Source organism: Sebastes umbrosus, chromosome 19, assembly GCF_015220745.1.
Source record: "Sebastes umbrosus isolate fSebUmb1 chromosome 19, fSebUmb1.pri, whole genome shotgun sequence".
In the NCBI taxonomy this organism is placed as follows: Eukaryota; Metazoa; Chordata; class Actinopteri; order Perciformes; family Sebastidae; genus Sebastes; species Sebastes umbrosus.
In genome coordinates, this window is record NC_051287.1 from 5333420 (window position 1) to 5349319 (window position 15900).

A 15900-nucleotide genomic window follows, 5' to 3' on the forward strand; every position below is an offset into this window, starting at 1 on the left:
TATTAGTGTCAAAATGTGAGCCTTTCTCCAGGAGAAAGAAACTTTAAAATGTTTGATATAGTGCATATTTATAAATCATGTCAACAGCCACGAGTGAAAAAAACAGACTTTATTAATATTCACATTTGAAGTCAAAACACCATTGAAGCCAAAGGAGATCACCATCTGTACAATCATTAACAAAAGAAACCCCGGTGACAATGACACAAAGAGATCTCGCATCCAGATTTTGTCATTTCACATGTATTATGATATTACCTTGAGACATATAAATAGTTACACTGTGTTGTTGAACATTAAAGACTTCTAAAACTTCTATGAAAATTGTCTTTGCGTATGTTTTCATCTCTAGTGGCTAGAAACCCCTTAACGTGGCCCCTTTGTGAGAGAATAACTTATGTTCACAGTAGTCTAACGCAATGATCCTCCATAATGCCACGGCAAGAGTCGGCAAGTTTTTAAGGACCAACCAAACACTAAAGCAGCGAACTAACGGATCATGAAGAATATGATTGAGAACTTCTGGTCGACGACGAAATCTCAACATGAATTTAAACCTGTAAACGCTGCAGTCTGCAGGACAGAACTGCTGAAAACAAAAAGGCAGACAAACACAAGTAGGATGTGGGTCACTAAAGAAAATAACAACAACAATGTATGGAAGTCAGTGGCTCAAAATATTCAAATTAAACTGTAATCAAATTGAAATGTTCCTTTTACAGTATGAAATAACTGATTTCATTCATTCAATTATTATCATTATGTCATTATATCAGTGATACACTGCGGAGTACACTGAAAAGTATTTGGGAATGTAATTTTCATTTTAATTCATAATTTTTCTGGCCTTAATTATGGATTTCCAAACATCAATTTGATGTCATGATTTCATTAGTCTGGCAGCCACGGAATCCCATACAACAACGAGTTCACAAAGGGCCTTTAATCAGATGGATATTTCATTGTGAAATACTAAAAAAATGACAATCGGCTTCTTGCTCAGGTGTTTTCAATCATCTCAGGTTGTTTGTGCCGATGCCTGTGGGTTGTAACCCATCTCATAATGTGACAGCATTGTCTATGTTTTTAGTATTTCACAGTGAAATAGCCATCTGATTAAAGGTGTGTTAACTTTTTGCTAGAAGAGTGCCTTGGACCTTCTTTTGTGAACTTTTATATATGAATTAAATGAGATTCAACTTGCAAAGACGAAGTCACGAACACCACTTGTTCTTCCTTTTCCCAAGTCAATATTCCATTCAATTCTACATTCCTGGATAAAATCTTAAGAAATTTTGGTAACAAAGCCAATAACACTGTAAATACATAAAGCCAATAACACTATTAATACCCACCTTTCTTCTTCAGCATTGAATGGAGGAAATTAACCTAAACCTAAATTATTATTACATCTTAAAATCAGTATATAACATGATAAATTCAACTGGCCAAATTCACTAAGATATCACAGCTGAATTATTTATTTTTTTTACATTTCACTGTCACCTCATATGTGCTTAAAATCCATTATGTTCTCAAAACGTTTGATCTTCTGCCTTTAAAAGACTAAAGCTGGGCATACAGTGTACGATTTTAGAAATGTTGTTGTGTAACTCCGTCTGTACGAGTAGATCGTTTGCGATGTAAAGCCAAAGCTACGCTCTGATTACTGTAAAAAGAGTAGAAAAAAGGCACTGACTATGGGGAATCTGCTCTGCTTCAACTGTGTGAGAGGCTGTAGTCGGCTGACCAAAATGTCAGAAAATCATCCGACTGTCTGACGGTCGGTCGGGAGGAGTTCATCGGTTCTCGGTCCTCCCTGTACACTGCACGGCAAACGACGCCCGATGAAGCTGAAATTTGGTCCGACTCTAAAATGAGTCGTGTGGCTCAAAATTCGGGGACGGAAACGGGCTAAAAATCGTACAGTGTATTCCCAGTTTAATGGTTAACCTGAGCAGTCCTTTCCTTATGGTCTGTATGTTGTCTATTGCAGATTGAATCATGAATTTAGGTATTTAAAGAAGTAAAAACTAAAGTTAGAATTCTGCCTTGGACAGATTGGTTACCATCATTTTTATAAGGTCTGAAAAGTTGGGCAGCAAAGGCAAACTACTCCGGTGAAGCTTGTTGGATTTGTTCAATGACAAATGTTCAGTAACATCCAGCCCAGACGATCAGGTAAAAAGTCTCCGAGGCTCTCTTAGTTTTGATGCCGTTACGGGAGAGGCACGGCGCCTCATCGGCCATGTCAGTAGTCAAAACATTTCATGATGGCGTCTCTGTCAAATTTGAAATTGAGGAAAGCCTTGGAGGACCACAGGTGCTCAGAGTCTCTGCTGTGGACTGTCTGGTGACTGTTAGAGCCGAGGGGAGTCACATCTGTGAAAAGAAAAGCTCATTTACAGGTTTCATTTGTGGGAGATGTTAGCTTTTAATCTTTGGAAGTGCTGAAAATATTTTGAAAGATAGATTTGTAATCCGGTTGTCCATACATTTGATTTAATATGCCCTTTCTGGACGCATTCAGATTTATGTATGTGCACTAGATATGTGTGTTTATTATTTATATAAATTTGATTCAATATGTAATATTTGTTTTAACATGTATTTTTCTATTATTATTATTTTATTTATTATTTCAATCATTACTTTGAATGTTTCTTATATTTATTTCATTTAATCTTATATAATTTACTCATTATAATAATAATTATAATTATTATTATTATTATGTAGTTAAAGTATGTTTGATACAAGGATAGATTCATTATCAATAATATATTATTATCACATTTTTTTTAATTATTAATTTCTAATGTTATTTAATTTTTCTGGTTTCAATATTTGTTTTAAAAACCAAAAGAAATGTTGATACACGATGGAATTGACTTGTAAAATAAGCCTTTTGCTAGTAAAAAAAGAAATCTATTAAATAGAAATCAATAATTTACCAACGTTTTGACATTACCGTCTTCTTCAGGGTATTGAAACTGTAACAAACCATACCTCTCTCAAAACTGTCTTGCAGTCTTCTGGGTTGAAGTCTTTTATCTTCTTTCTGCAGAAATTGTACAAGAGTGCAAAATTTGTAATTAAACGGTCACGTACAGAGCAGCACCAATCCAAAGTTGATAATTTTTCTAATTCTACATACAGGACCAGGGGCTTTAAAACTGGTCTAAGATACACTGGCAAAAAAGTCAGAAGAAATGTGGATTTCACTTTTTGACTGATAACTGGCACGACGTTTGACGTAGAATCACACGTGGTCTCTAAACTTAAAAACTGCAATCTGAAACAAATATGGTTTTGCACTTACTAATATGGTTTTCGCCTGTTGGTTGTTGGCTCCGTTGTCATTTGCTCCTTTCTTCACATGAGACGAGTCCTGAACTTTCTTTCCATTGCCTTTCAAATTTGGGTTCTACAGAGCAAAGAAGAACACCAGTTATGAGGTAACTGTGATGTAGAGTCTCAGATTTGATTTCACATCTCGAAGGGCTGTATCAGTAAAGCAGGCTAAACCTGCACTTAAAGGTCCCATATTGTAAAAAGTGAGATTTCCATGTCTTTTTATATTTTTTTTTAAGTGCTATATAAATACTGTTAAGCGATCAGTATGAGGAAAATAAAGTTTTTTTTTTACCATTACAGCATGTAAACATGTTCTAATAGAAACACAAAATACAAGTATGAACCTGAAAATGAGCACGATATGGGACCTTTAACCCAAAATAAGACGTTCTTACAAGTTCCCGTCAGACGTCTCACAACAACCAAAACTAATGGTGTGTTACGGCGGCTCTCATCAACCCATAATATAATGTTGAAACTTCTAAATTTACCACCAGGAAGCAGTGAACTGAATGTGAATTATGTTCTTTTGTTTAATAAAGAAAGAAAGTAGAGATAAGTAGCAAACTAGTGTAAAATAACATGACGTCATGGGTTGGTTTTCCCCCCGTCCTCCCCAATGTTTTGAGTCACCAGCCGCCACTGGAATAATTCAACCATTGTTTTCCACAGTCTAGCAAACATGAGTAATAACATGTAAAATGCTGCTGTTGCATAATGGTTAACTGTAGCGGAGTCTTTTCTAACCTGGTTGAGCTCATGCTGGCTCAGCGGGCCCAGCGTCTTCTGCTGCTTCGCTTTTGTCCAGACGTCTACCGGAAATGCATCAGTACCTGTCAGACGGCGAGATTTTGACCTAAAAGATGGAAGAAAAAATAAAGTGAATACTTTTTATCGTACAAGGTGGACAAACACTGTCACATTCAGGAAATATCACTCCTAGCTCTCCAGCTCTTCAGACCAATTCTTGTTTGTTATTCTCATGAATAACGAATTAGCAACACCAGCCACTGCACTTTTATTGTTTCAAACTGGATGTGCAAATCTCAATGGATACTGTGAATTGACCATTACATTGTTTGAATGTTGAAAAGACAGAGCCTTCAGTGGCAGCTAGAAAGCAAAAATGCAAAGGGTTTCCCGCTCAACTCCTTATCAAACCGTCCTTATGTTTTAGACGGGTAAGGGACAGGGGATGTTCAGGGGAGATAAACAGTCAACAGTAGATGTCACATCATCTGAAAGCTGGGAACCTGAAGATTAATTTGAGATGCAGCTCAGCACTGTGTGTCAAGTTGTTCTAGTCTTTAATAAGCATTAAAATGAATGAATGAATTAAAATAAATAATGAAAGAGTATAAGGGCTTAGAACATTATGATAGAAGTATATGATGTCCATCAAGTTGTTGCAGCAATTGTTGGGTTGATACCATTTGTTACACAGATTTGGCGATAAATTTAACCGTTTTTTATCAATCGAGAATTGATAAAAATTATCAATAATGCCTCGAAAATACCACATTAAGACACCAAGACCTTGAGGAACACCATAGAATAGACATGTGATTTGGTATCAAAAACTTTTGACATTTGGAGATTTCTGCAAGAATTGCATTTTTCGGCGATTAGATGGCGAGCACTGCTGTTCTAGAAACTGCTCAGAAACCCCCTTATTGTCAATCTAGTTAGTGAAGCCATCCATCCTCTGAATGCTCTAGGTCTGTAGTTTGTGGCTGTAAAGTTTCATGAGGCTGTGATTATAATAGAGGTCAACACAGATCATTTTATACAGTGAGGTCAAGTTTAAAAAAAAATAGTATCACTACAATTAAATGGCGACTATGGGGACTAACATCATCACACATGAATACAGTTGGGCTCATTGGATCCACAAGAGTCTCAGCTTTACAGTGATACCCACTTATGTAATTCAAGACTGTTTAGGGACCCCAGTATGCAGAAATATTCAAATACACCATTTTAAAATAGGCGATCATTCTCAGGTGATCACTCTGTGGGACCTCTGGCTGTTTTTTGACAACTGACTTTTATCTGAGAAGTGACGATAAGTTCTACTGAGGACTGATGAAGTGTCTTTACCGAGCATTGTCTGAAGGTTTGCCTGGAGTGTTGCCGTTGTTTGCAAAGTCCTCATCGCTGTCTGTTGACTCGCCTTTCAGCTTGCTGATCCATTCTCTCAGCGGCCTGTACAGGTGGAGCAGGAAGTGTGTCATTTATACCAGTCAATTACTAGAACGAAACTAAATCACAGTTTTCAAAACATACAACAACACTGAGGCAGCCACAGATTGTTATTTTAGACGAAAGACATGAGATACAACACATTATATAGTGAGCTTTAGAGGTATAGAGAGCCTAAGTCCCTCCTCTTCCGGTGGAACCCATGGGACCTTATTTCGGAAAAAATATGAACAGTAGTCAACGGAGAGAGATAAATATTTTTTGATCCCGTTTGAATTGCGCCATGAATCACATATATGATGTTGAAATGTCAGGAGGGTATGAAGACATGAAAAAACAGATACTAAAGCCTAATTGCGACCTTCTACATACGCACCTTATGAATGGGATGGCCATGAAAAACCTGTTGGGGGCGAGTCCAAGTTTAGACTTTGGGGTCATGTCATTCCTGTGACATGGCAGCTTCTCAATAGGAAACCATTCAATGTTCTACAAGAAGAGAACAAGGTTTTTTAAATAGTACAAAAACATGGAAATCAATGTGATGAGTAAAATGTGTAAAAAAAAAAAAAAGGAATTCCTACCCTGATTTCTTTCCTCGTTTTGGGGTAGAACTTGGTATCCTTTGACACTCCTGGTATGATGTAGAGCCGCACCACCTGGTCAGTGATTTTCTGCTCTATGTACCTGTCTTTGCAGATGCGATTCTTGATGTCAAAGCCCGTCTCCTCCATCACCTGGAAAACACATAATATATTCAACTATAAAGCGCTGCAAAGCATTAATTATGCATGGCTTTTAATGCTTTCAGTTGGTCAAAGTTGAACAGCAAAGAAACACGAGACTCACTTCACGAACTGCACAGTCATGAGGTGCTTCATCCTCGTTAACTTTGCCCTTTGGAAAGCCCCAGCCGGACTTTGCAAGGTAGCCCTGAACGAGCAGTGCCTGAAGAGAAAAGGTGCACCAGTTAGCTGCAGCACGTGTTGTGGTTTTACTCAACAGCACTAGATGTACACTGGTGTCAGCCAAGTTGTAATAAACCAGAGGTATGCTTTAAATGACTTTATAAAGGCTGTGTCAGGTATCGCTGCAGGGTATGAGTGTGGAAACAAAAACTCACGTTTTCTAGTGATTCATCTAGAATGATTGCTCCAAAGGTAGGTACACCCATCTTGTACTCCTTCCACTGTTCGAGGATTTTCTGAACATCCTCTCCATGAGGCAACAGAAAAGGACAGTGATGGAACAGTTCGCAGCAGTCAAGGAAAATAACGTCTAACATGAGCAACACATTTGGCTACTTGCTCTGGAACCTGCCAAGAAAACCAAACTGCTGATGTTTAATCACTGATCATTTATTTTAGGTGGTTTTTACAACAAATATCTCAGGTAAAAGAAATGTATTTAAAGGTTTGTGCTTTGTAATATGTGCAGTGCAGTACAGTGGATATGAATATAAATGAATTAACAAATGCAAAACATGGATAAAATAATGATAGGGTAATTTAACATCATCATTCACATGTAAGGATATCGGCTTTGGCAAAGTCTCTTATCCCACAGTGAGGAGCTCCTGGAGTGTTCTGCATGCAGAAGTCCAGGTAGAACCAGTGGGCCAGCTCGATCTGGAAGCACACCCGGATAGCGTTGTCCCTCTCCTCACTGGGGATGTGCAGGATGAACCGGCTGGAGAAACACAGAAGAGGTTGGGTCAGGGTAGAGCAGTATAGACAGTGTGAAACTCCATAAGGGGTGGAGGTTGGGGACGACATTCGTAGTTATTTTAACCCAAAACACTGTGTTTTTCCCTAAACTTAACCAAGTTTTTTTTTTTGCCTAAACCTAAAGAAGTTATAGTTTTGTTGCCTAAACCTAAAGAAGTTGTAGTTTTGTTGCTTATACCTAAAGAAGTTGTAGTTTTATTGCCTAAACCTAAAGAAGTTGTAGTTTTGTTGCTTAAACCTAAAGAAGTTGTAGTTTTATTGCCTAAACCTAAAGAAGTTGTAATTTTGTTGCTTAAACCTAAAGAAGTTGTAGTTGTTGACTACACCTAACGAAGTTGTAGTTCTGTTGCCTAAACCTAAAGAAGTTGTAGTTTCATTGTCTAAACCTAAAGAAGTTGTAGTTTTGTTGCCTAAACCTAAAGAAGTTGTAGTTGTAGTGCCTTATCTAATGAAGTTGTAGTTTTGTTGCCTAAACCTAAAGAAGTTGTAGTTTTGTTGCCTAAACCTCACTGGGATTTTTAGCCTAAACCTAAAGAAGTTATAGTTTTAATGCCTAAACCTAACTGTTTTGTTTTTTTGCCTAAACCTAAACATGTTGTAGTTTTGTTGCCTAAACCTAAAGAAGTTGTAGTTTTGTTGCCTAAACCTAAACATGTTGTAGTTTTGTTTCATAAACCTAAATAAGTTGTAGTTTTGTTGCCTAAACCTAAAGAAGTTGTAGTTTTGTTGCCTAAACCTAAACATGTTGTAGTTTTGTTTCATAAACCTAAATAAGATGTAGTTTTGTTTCATAAACCTAAATAAGTTGTAGTTTTGTTGCCTAAACCTAAAGAAGCTGTAGTTTTGTTGCCTAAACCTAAAGAAGTTGTAGTTTTGTTGCCTAAACATGTTATAGTTTTGTTGCCTAAACCTAAAGAAGTTGTAGTTTTGTTGCCTAAACATGTTATAGTTTTGTTGCCTAAACCTAAAGAAGTTGTAGTTTTGTTGCCTAAACCTAAACATGTTGTAGTTTTGTTTCATAAACCTAAATAAGTTGTAGTTTCATTGCCTAAACCTAAAGAAGTTGTAGTTTTGTTGCCTAAACATGTTATAGTTTTGTTGCCTAAACCTAAAGAAGTTGTAGTTGTGTTGCATAAACCTAGCTGTTTTTTTTTTGCGTAAACATAAAGCAATTGTAGTTTTATTGAACCTAAACAAGTTGTAGCTGCGTTGCCTATTACTTGATAGCTTGAAGTTACTTTGGGATAGCCTTAATCTTATGGTTTATTCATTTGTATGTTTATTTCAGTTTGATTTCTGGTAAGACACCTTTGTTTGTTTGTTTGTTTGTTTGTACTTGAGCTAACAGCAACTACTCCGCAGTAAGAGGTGCTAGTTTTGGTCTTTGTTTGCTTTCCACAAAATACAGTAAAGTCACAGTTTATTATGATTGCACTTAAATGCGTTTGACCAAACAAACTGCGATGCTTTAAGCGTGTAACGTTACCTGCAGAGGTCGTCCAGCACTCCGGAGGGGATATCCACTCTTTTTGTTTCCATGTTGGCTGTAAACATCCCGACTTTATCTCAGAGCAAGCAGCTTCAAAAGCCATAAGAGCAGCAAGATAACATTACATCCGCATGTCCAACCCAGTGGATCCCCAGCTTTACAGTAGCTTTATATTAGCTTTACAGTAGCTACAGAAAAGAAGCTTAAAGAGATGGAGAAGTCCTCCACCAGGAAGTAGACGGAGTCTGTTGTTTATGCTGCGTTCACAGTCACATCGTAAACTCGTAAATTCGTGTGCCTGGTTTGATAGCTCAGGCAGCATGGAGCTTGGATCTTGGATCTTGGATCTTGGATCTTGGATCTTGGATCTTGGATCTTGGATCATGGATCATGGATCATGGATCATAAAGTTTTCTTTCTTTCTTTCTTTCTTTATTTGTTTATTTATTTATTTATTTTTATTTATTTATTATTTTTTTTTTTTTCTGTAATTTATTTTTCTCCATTTTGTTTTATCCATATTTCATTTTATTTTATTTTGTTATGAGGAAAGGGAAGAAAGAAAGAAAAAAGGAAAGAATATATATACATATATTTATTTATTTTTTCGTTTTTTTATATATATAAAAAGAAAAAAAGGAAATATATATGTATATATATATACATATATATATATTTCATTTTTTTCTTTTTTTTTTCTTTCTTCCTTTTCCTCATAACAAAATAAAATAAAATGAAATATGGATAAAACAAAATGGAAATAAATAAATACATAAATAAATAAATAAATAAATAAATAAATGAAGAAAGAAAACTTTAAAAAAGCCAACATCACAGTCATATGGGATGGATGGGAGATTAATGCCTTGCGAGCGTTCACGCCATCAACACAGTTGTATGATTACAGAGTTCATCGTGTGAGGAAAAAAACGTTGGTTAGTGTGAGGATTAAAATACTGCGCGTTGACATTACCATTATTCCTTCAAAATTTTCTTTAATTACGACTTGGATGTTGTCATGAACGCTATTTACAAGTCTGAAAGTCGAAAAATCGGATATGACCTGAACGCGGCATTAGTTAGCAACCGGAAGTTAGTCATCCAATCAAATGCTCAGGATGGCGGTGACGGTTCACTAGACGAAAGGCTATTGGCTAATCTTTGTGTCTGTCACACATCCTGAAACTTGCTCTCATTTATTCTGGTCCTGTAAATTTACATGTGAATTGTGGAAAGATGTAAATAATTGTATACTTGTTAACATTTTCTCAGATTTTGCACTGTACTATATAAATATTATATTTGGTTGCTATGATTACAGTGACAAAGACAGTAATGCATTTTTTTCTTATCAATTTAATTTGAATTCTTGCGAAGTTCAACATTCACAAGTGTAAATTTACCCAAAATAAAGACTAATTTCTTTGTATTTATGAAAGAAATGGAATTATATATCTGTCAACAATTTTTGACTGTATGCAATATCTTTAAAGTTTTTAAGTGAAATTGTTGTCATACACTCGCCTGGTCTTTTTATTTTTAATTTTATGTTGGTTTTGTTTCATCTCTGTTGTCCTTTTATGGACATATTTTATATTTTTTGTGTATGAAGACTGACATCTAAGGTTACTGTCTAAAGTTTTCACATGCTAAATGAAGACATCAGATACGTAATAAAAAAACATTTTGCTGTTTATTAACAATATAAATTGACTTGAATGGGGAACAGTATGTACACATTAATAACATATCAAAATCAATACAACACAGAGATCACATTAACACAGTATATCTGTTATGTAAAGTTAAATATTCAACAATGTATAAAAATACAGCTGCTTGATAATAATTATTTTACGATTAACAGTCCGACTGTTAAAAGAGACTTGAAGCACACTCAGAGGAACTGAATTTGAACTTCTTATAAAACCGGTGATGATCTGCCGAGGCAAATGATGACAAATGTTTTCTTTACCCAAGAATTTAAACCCAAATTTAAAAAATGCAGCACAAAATCAGAAAACGTTTAAAACAGTTTGAACAGATTAAACGCAGCTTCATAATATCAGAACAGACTGAAGAAAGTATGTAACAGTGTGTTTTTATAGGTTATCCACCCCGCGGATCCTCCTGGCCAGCTGAATGTCACGGGGGAATATCGTGACCCGCTTGGCGTGGATGGCACACAGGTTGGCGTCTGAGAATAGCATGACGAGAAACGCCTCTGCAGCCTTGGAGAAGAAAGAGGAAGGAAACCAGTGATGTTAAATCAAAGAAATGTGCTTATTTGCTTTAGCTCGTTTATTGGTTGACTCGGTGTGTTTAGAAAGTGGCTGTTAGTTCCTACTATAATAAGCCAACGTACAATCACGGGTTCATGATCTAGGACTTAAAATTAAGAGTTTTTATGAGTCAGTTAGTATACCGTTAGCTATGAGCCGCCAGGCTTGCTGTTGCTATGTTGAGAGCCGTTCAGAGGCAATAGAAATGCTCTCAATCCTGTATTTATCAACTTTACATGCCACGTTTTTCAACTTTTGGAACGCTGCAGCGTGCACCGCATGTCATGTGACGATGAACAACCAATCACAGCCAGCAAATAGCTTTATTCTTTATTCTGTAACTACATAAAAGTGAATAATTTTAGTGCAGGACTACCCAGAGCTTTATGATCTGTCTCACGGACTATTTGACTTGCTTCAACCTTTCTGTCCGAGAACGAAAGGCCAGCCAGACTGACTCAGACACATCGAGCAGTAAAGCTACTGTAGAGGGATTGACGGTGTTAAAAACCCATTTATCTTTGTTTTGACTGAGTTTAGTTTAGTCAGTGAGGCTTACTGCTAAATTACCAAAACTTCATCATCATCGCAGCACGCAGGTTTTGGTTGCTTAGTAACGGCAGGTGCGACAGCAGCACGGCTGGTGTTTTCCACGCGTTTTTAGACGCAACATCTGAACGGCTCCTTAAACGGTGTTTTATGAATGTCGAATGATCTCATTTAAACCAGAGGAGTGACACCAAATGACAATATGTTCCACACAGGCAACCTTATTCATACGTTTTCTCCTTGAGTGAAATCCTCAATCTGAATTGTGTCTGGAGTGTTTTGAGTATACTGACTAGGAAGTATACTACATTTGTCCCCTGAAGCATTTGCACTGCTACGAATGACAGCATGTTAGCTTGGTGGTGGAGGCGACCGCTTACCTCCTGCAGGGCCAGAAGAGCGAAGACCTGCCACCGGAGAGCTTCACTGGAAAAACTCTGGCACACCTCTCGAACCTGAACCAAGACATGGAACCAAGATTTAATCAACCAAGGCTGCAGTCACACAGGTGAGAGGAAAAACATGCAGCAGCAGATAAATATGCTTTTTGCGTGCATTCCCAAACAATGACTGGAAATTATGTAATTCAATTAATTAGCAAAACCGCATATAAACCTTGTTATATTCCTGCTCCTGAAACTTAAAATCTGTATTAGATTGTGGTTTAATGTTTCTGATCGTAAACTGCACTTCAGATTTTAAGAAATTCAAATTTAGCCAGGACGGTACAGCTTTCATACTCTCCTCATGGCTTGCAGCAGTTAGACTCACCAGGCGAGAGAAGGGTCCCTTCCTGAGCAGAAGATCGGTGCTCTTCTGGAACTTGCGAATCTCGATTAAGGCCCTCGTCCCTGGTCGAAACCTTCTCCTCTTAGGAGAACCTGGGGGCCTCCCTAGAAAACAGATACAGAGTGTTTGAGTGTTTAAGTTAAAAAAAGAGGGGCGGCGGTGACGGGTTGTCCTAAACACAAGGCTGGTGGTTCGATCCCCGACTCCTCTTGTCCGCATGTTCATGATAAAAACGTATTTTTAAAAAACAGTCACTACATCCTGAGAGTAGTGCATAAAACAGATAATCTGTGACACACAACATTTGCCGGAAAGCAAGTTGTTTGCATCCCTGGATAAAAATAAAGTTTACTAAAGGAATGAAGACATTACTTGACAAACATATTTTTTATGGGGTAAAATAGTTTTAGTTTATGAAGTATGGACAGGTTTTTAAGTACTAGTTCAGTTAGCTAAACTACTATTTAAAAACATGTCCATGACCTATCTTATTTTTCTAAATTTGACTGACATTTAGTTTTGATAAATGCAGTGATAGTGATAGTGATAGCTCCTCACTTGATTCTCCACTCCGTCTTGGGGACCGGCCTGTCGAACCGGAGGTCCCTGGGGCTTCCTGCGGGGGACGACGTTGAGGGGTCTTCCCCTTCCTGCGGCTGGCAGATTCATCATGACGCCTCATAGTCCAACACAGAGGTCAGGATCACTGGAGGACAAACACTGCAGCCAAGGTCTAACTGTGAAAGATTGAGAACATTACATGCTTAATCAATCAAAGAACAAACCTTCCAGTCATCGTTTTTTATAGGAGATGGATACTTTATTATTCTGTTAATTCTTCTCATTTGCTGGTTGTACCTAAACAAATACAGATACCAATGATGATTTAGACTAGATGTTCTCATCTAGGTGTTGTTGTACTCAAGTCATCCCTCTCCCAAATGCATACCTACACCCTCCATGGGGAGTTCAAATGTCATATCAGCCAAAGCACAGGGACCTTGAGGCTTTAGGCCCTAGAGACTCCGTAAGGCAACAGCTTGGTGCACCTTTTTCCACACCTTATATTGTCCTCTTTTGGCATATGTATTTATACCACTATTTTGTCTGTATTTCATTGTATCTGTGCAAGCACTTTGTAACTATGTTTAGAAAGGTGCTATACAAATAAAGAGTATTATTATTATTATTATTATTAGAGAGGCTCAAGCTCCCTGTACCACTGAGCAATTCAATGGAAGCTTTCTGGACCCATCAGCCCAGAAACACCACTATTACCAGTCTAACCTTTATATGATGTGTATATCTATAAGCTTGTACGTGTTGCTGATTAGTTGATGGCCATAAAATTAATAAAATTAATATAAATTGGGGTTTACATAGAGCAGTTATTTCAAGGAAATTCCTATTCTCCCCATAGAGCCATAAAACAGAGGGTTTTATGTTGAGCTGAGTTAAAGCTGCAGTTGCAAACACAAATTTCGTTGTACAGTACCTGTGCAATGACAATAAAGGAAATCTAATCTAATCTAATTTAGTTCTTTATTTGTGCATAAAATAAAACATAAGAGAAGAGATATAAAGTAACATAAATAAACTTGTAAAAGGAACCCACCTAACAGTAAAATTAAAGACAGCTGTATTACAATTTACAAACAGACATAATTATTTTTAAAATATTTAAAAGAAAGAAAGGGATGCTATTTCCAAAAAAATAAATGCTAAAGATAAAAAGACAGGAGGGAAAAAATAAATATAAATAATTAAAAATACAAATATGTGCACTGTTTTCATACACTGAATCTCATTTACATAAACAAACATGTAGAAATGGAGCAAATATGATTTTAAAAAAAAGTTATTTTTATAAAAACGCTCACTATATCCTGACAATAGTGCATGAGCAGCTGTCAATCACTCTGATCAAACAGCTCTGATGAAATATGAATCAATACATTAGCTCCTAAGTCACTTTAATGCTAGGCTAACTTTTGGTGCTAGTTTAAATAGTTTACGACGTTATCTCACTCTTTTAAAAACGTTCCTAACCTAAGAAAAGTCATTGTTAACATACCTCTGGAGTTGAACAAGTTTCCCGAATTCAATGTTTGGTAAAATCCTGCTGGAAACTGAATGAAATGTGCAGAGAAGAGTAGAGTAGAGCAGAGAAGTCACCACAACACAACAACAACATGCAACTGGCATTCAAACGACGCCTCACCGGCTCAACCAATCAGCTGCCTCTATTTCTTCTTCTACGCTCGGTTAGTTGTCGGATCGCAAACAGCTTAATGGTGCAGCATACCGCCACCTACTGTCCATACAGGAGTGTGTAACAATAAACTAAAACTATTAAATTGTTTAGACATTTCAAATTTATTCCAATTGTTTAACAGACCACGATTGTTTAAAAAAAAAAAAAAATTGTAATATAATTTATTTTATTTTTATTTTATTATTATTTTTATAATATAAAATATATTTGCAGAATTGTAATGAAAAATCTGAACATATATATGAATCTACTGTATTGAACCTTTGAAATAAAGTATATATATATATATATATATATAAAGAGTGTGTAACATCTTTTCACCCTATTCCTTATATCCTACCCACCAACCATGTGTTGTTTAAAGGTCCCATATCATGCTCATTTTCAGGTTCATACTTGTATTTTGTGTTTCTACTAGAACATGTTTACATGCTGTAATGTTAAAAAAAAAGCTTTATTTTCCTCATACTGTCTACTTGAATATACCCTATTCACCCTCTGTCTGAAATTCTCCGTTTTAGTGCATTTCAACGGAATTGCAACGGAATTGCGTTGCTAGGCAACAGTTTGGGTCCATGTTTACTTCCTGTCAGCTGATGTTATTTACATACACTGCAACAGGAAATAAACTGGTACACATTTAGAATGTTTATGTTTAAAACCATGTTATGGTCTAAATATCGTATATTTGTGACATCACAAATGGACAGAAATCCTAACGACTTATTTCAAAGGCACAATTTCTGAATGCGGGCTGTGTGTATTTCTCCGCATATTTAGCGTTTTGATACTTTCACAGTATTTATATCGCACTTAAACCTGCTTTATAATATAAAAGCCATGAAAATGTCACTTTTTATAATATGGGACCTTTAAAAAATTCCCTCCTGGCAACTCCTACTCCTTCACCTTCTGTTCCCAGTATCCCAATCAGATCCCATTCCCATCCAGCCTCTCTGACTCTCTCCTGCAATCTTTGTCTTTCTGTTACGTTACAGTAAGATACGGTAGTCTGTTTAAAAAGCCAGTCAGGCAATACATTTAAAAATATAGCAAAACAATTATAATGATGCTCAAAATGTATCAGGGCCGGCCATTTTCCAGTAAGACAAATCATTCAAACATCAAGCTTTTAATAAGCGTTTCATAGTTTTTGAGTTCCACAGTTTTCACTACAGATTTTGAATAATTTCTCTAACAATTTGAATGTATAACAGTGTAGTTTATTTG

General features: G+C 36.5%; 2 protein-coding genes across 2 annotated transcripts; both read right to left on the reverse strand.

Annotated features, from left to right (window-relative positions):
* Positions 1-94: 94 nt before the first annotated feature.
* Positions 95-9042, reverse strand: dcp2 (decapping mRNA 2). Its single transcript, XM_037753297.1, has 11 exons — positions 8773-9042; positions 7097-7248; positions 6683-6810; positions 6409-6507; positions 6144-6296; positions 5936-6048; positions 5458-5562; positions 4105-4213; positions 3323-3427; positions 3010-3061; positions 95-2382 (listed from the first exon to the last, which is right to left on the reverse strand). The coding sequence occupies exons 1-11, from the start codon at positions 8838-8840 to the stop codon at positions 2252-2254; spliced, it is 1215 nt and encodes a 404-aa protein (XP_037609225.1). The 5' UTR covers positions 8841-9042; the 3' UTR covers positions 95-2251.
* Positions 9043-10444: 1402 nt separating this feature from the next.
* LOC119477758 (histone H3.3) lies at positions 10445-14637 on the reverse strand. The gene is made up of 5 exons (XM_037751868.1): positions 14470-14637; positions 12954-13132; positions 12378-12499; positions 11987-12061; positions 10445-11006 (listed from the first exon to the last, which is right to left on the reverse strand). Exons 2-5 carry the CDS (start codon positions 13075-13077, stop codon positions 10878-10880), a joined length of 450 nt encoding a protein of 149 aa, XP_037607796.1. The 5' UTR covers positions 13078-13132; positions 14470-14637; the 3' UTR covers positions 10445-10877.
* Positions 14638-15900: the final 1263 nt, after the last annotated feature.

Coding starts and splice junctions, on each gene's coding strand:
- dcp2 (XM_037753297.1), bottom strand. CDS start 8,840: ATGTTTACAGCCAACATGGAAACAAAAAGAGTGGATATCCCCTCCGGA. Junction 6,508..6,682: donor TAGATGAATCACTAGAAAAC/GTGAGTTTTTGT, acceptor TTTTCTCTTCAG/GCACTGCTCGTTCAGGGCTA. Junction 6,297..6,408: donor ATGACTGTGCAGTTCGTGAA/GTGAGTCTCGTG, acceptor TGTGTTTTCCAG/GTGATGGAGGAGACGGGCTT.
- LOC119477758 (XM_037751868.1), bottom strand. CDS start 13,077: ATGAGGCGTCATGATGAATCTGCCAGCCGCAGGAAGGGGAAGACCCCT. Junction 12,500..12,953: donor AAGACGGAGTGGAGAATCAA/GTGAGGAGCTAT, acceptor TCTGTTTTCTAG/GGAGGCCCCCAGGTTCTCCT. Junction 12,062..12,377: donor AGGGACCCTTCTCTCGCCTG/GTGAGTCTAACT, acceptor GTCTTGGTTCAG/GTTCGAGAGGTGTGCCAGAG.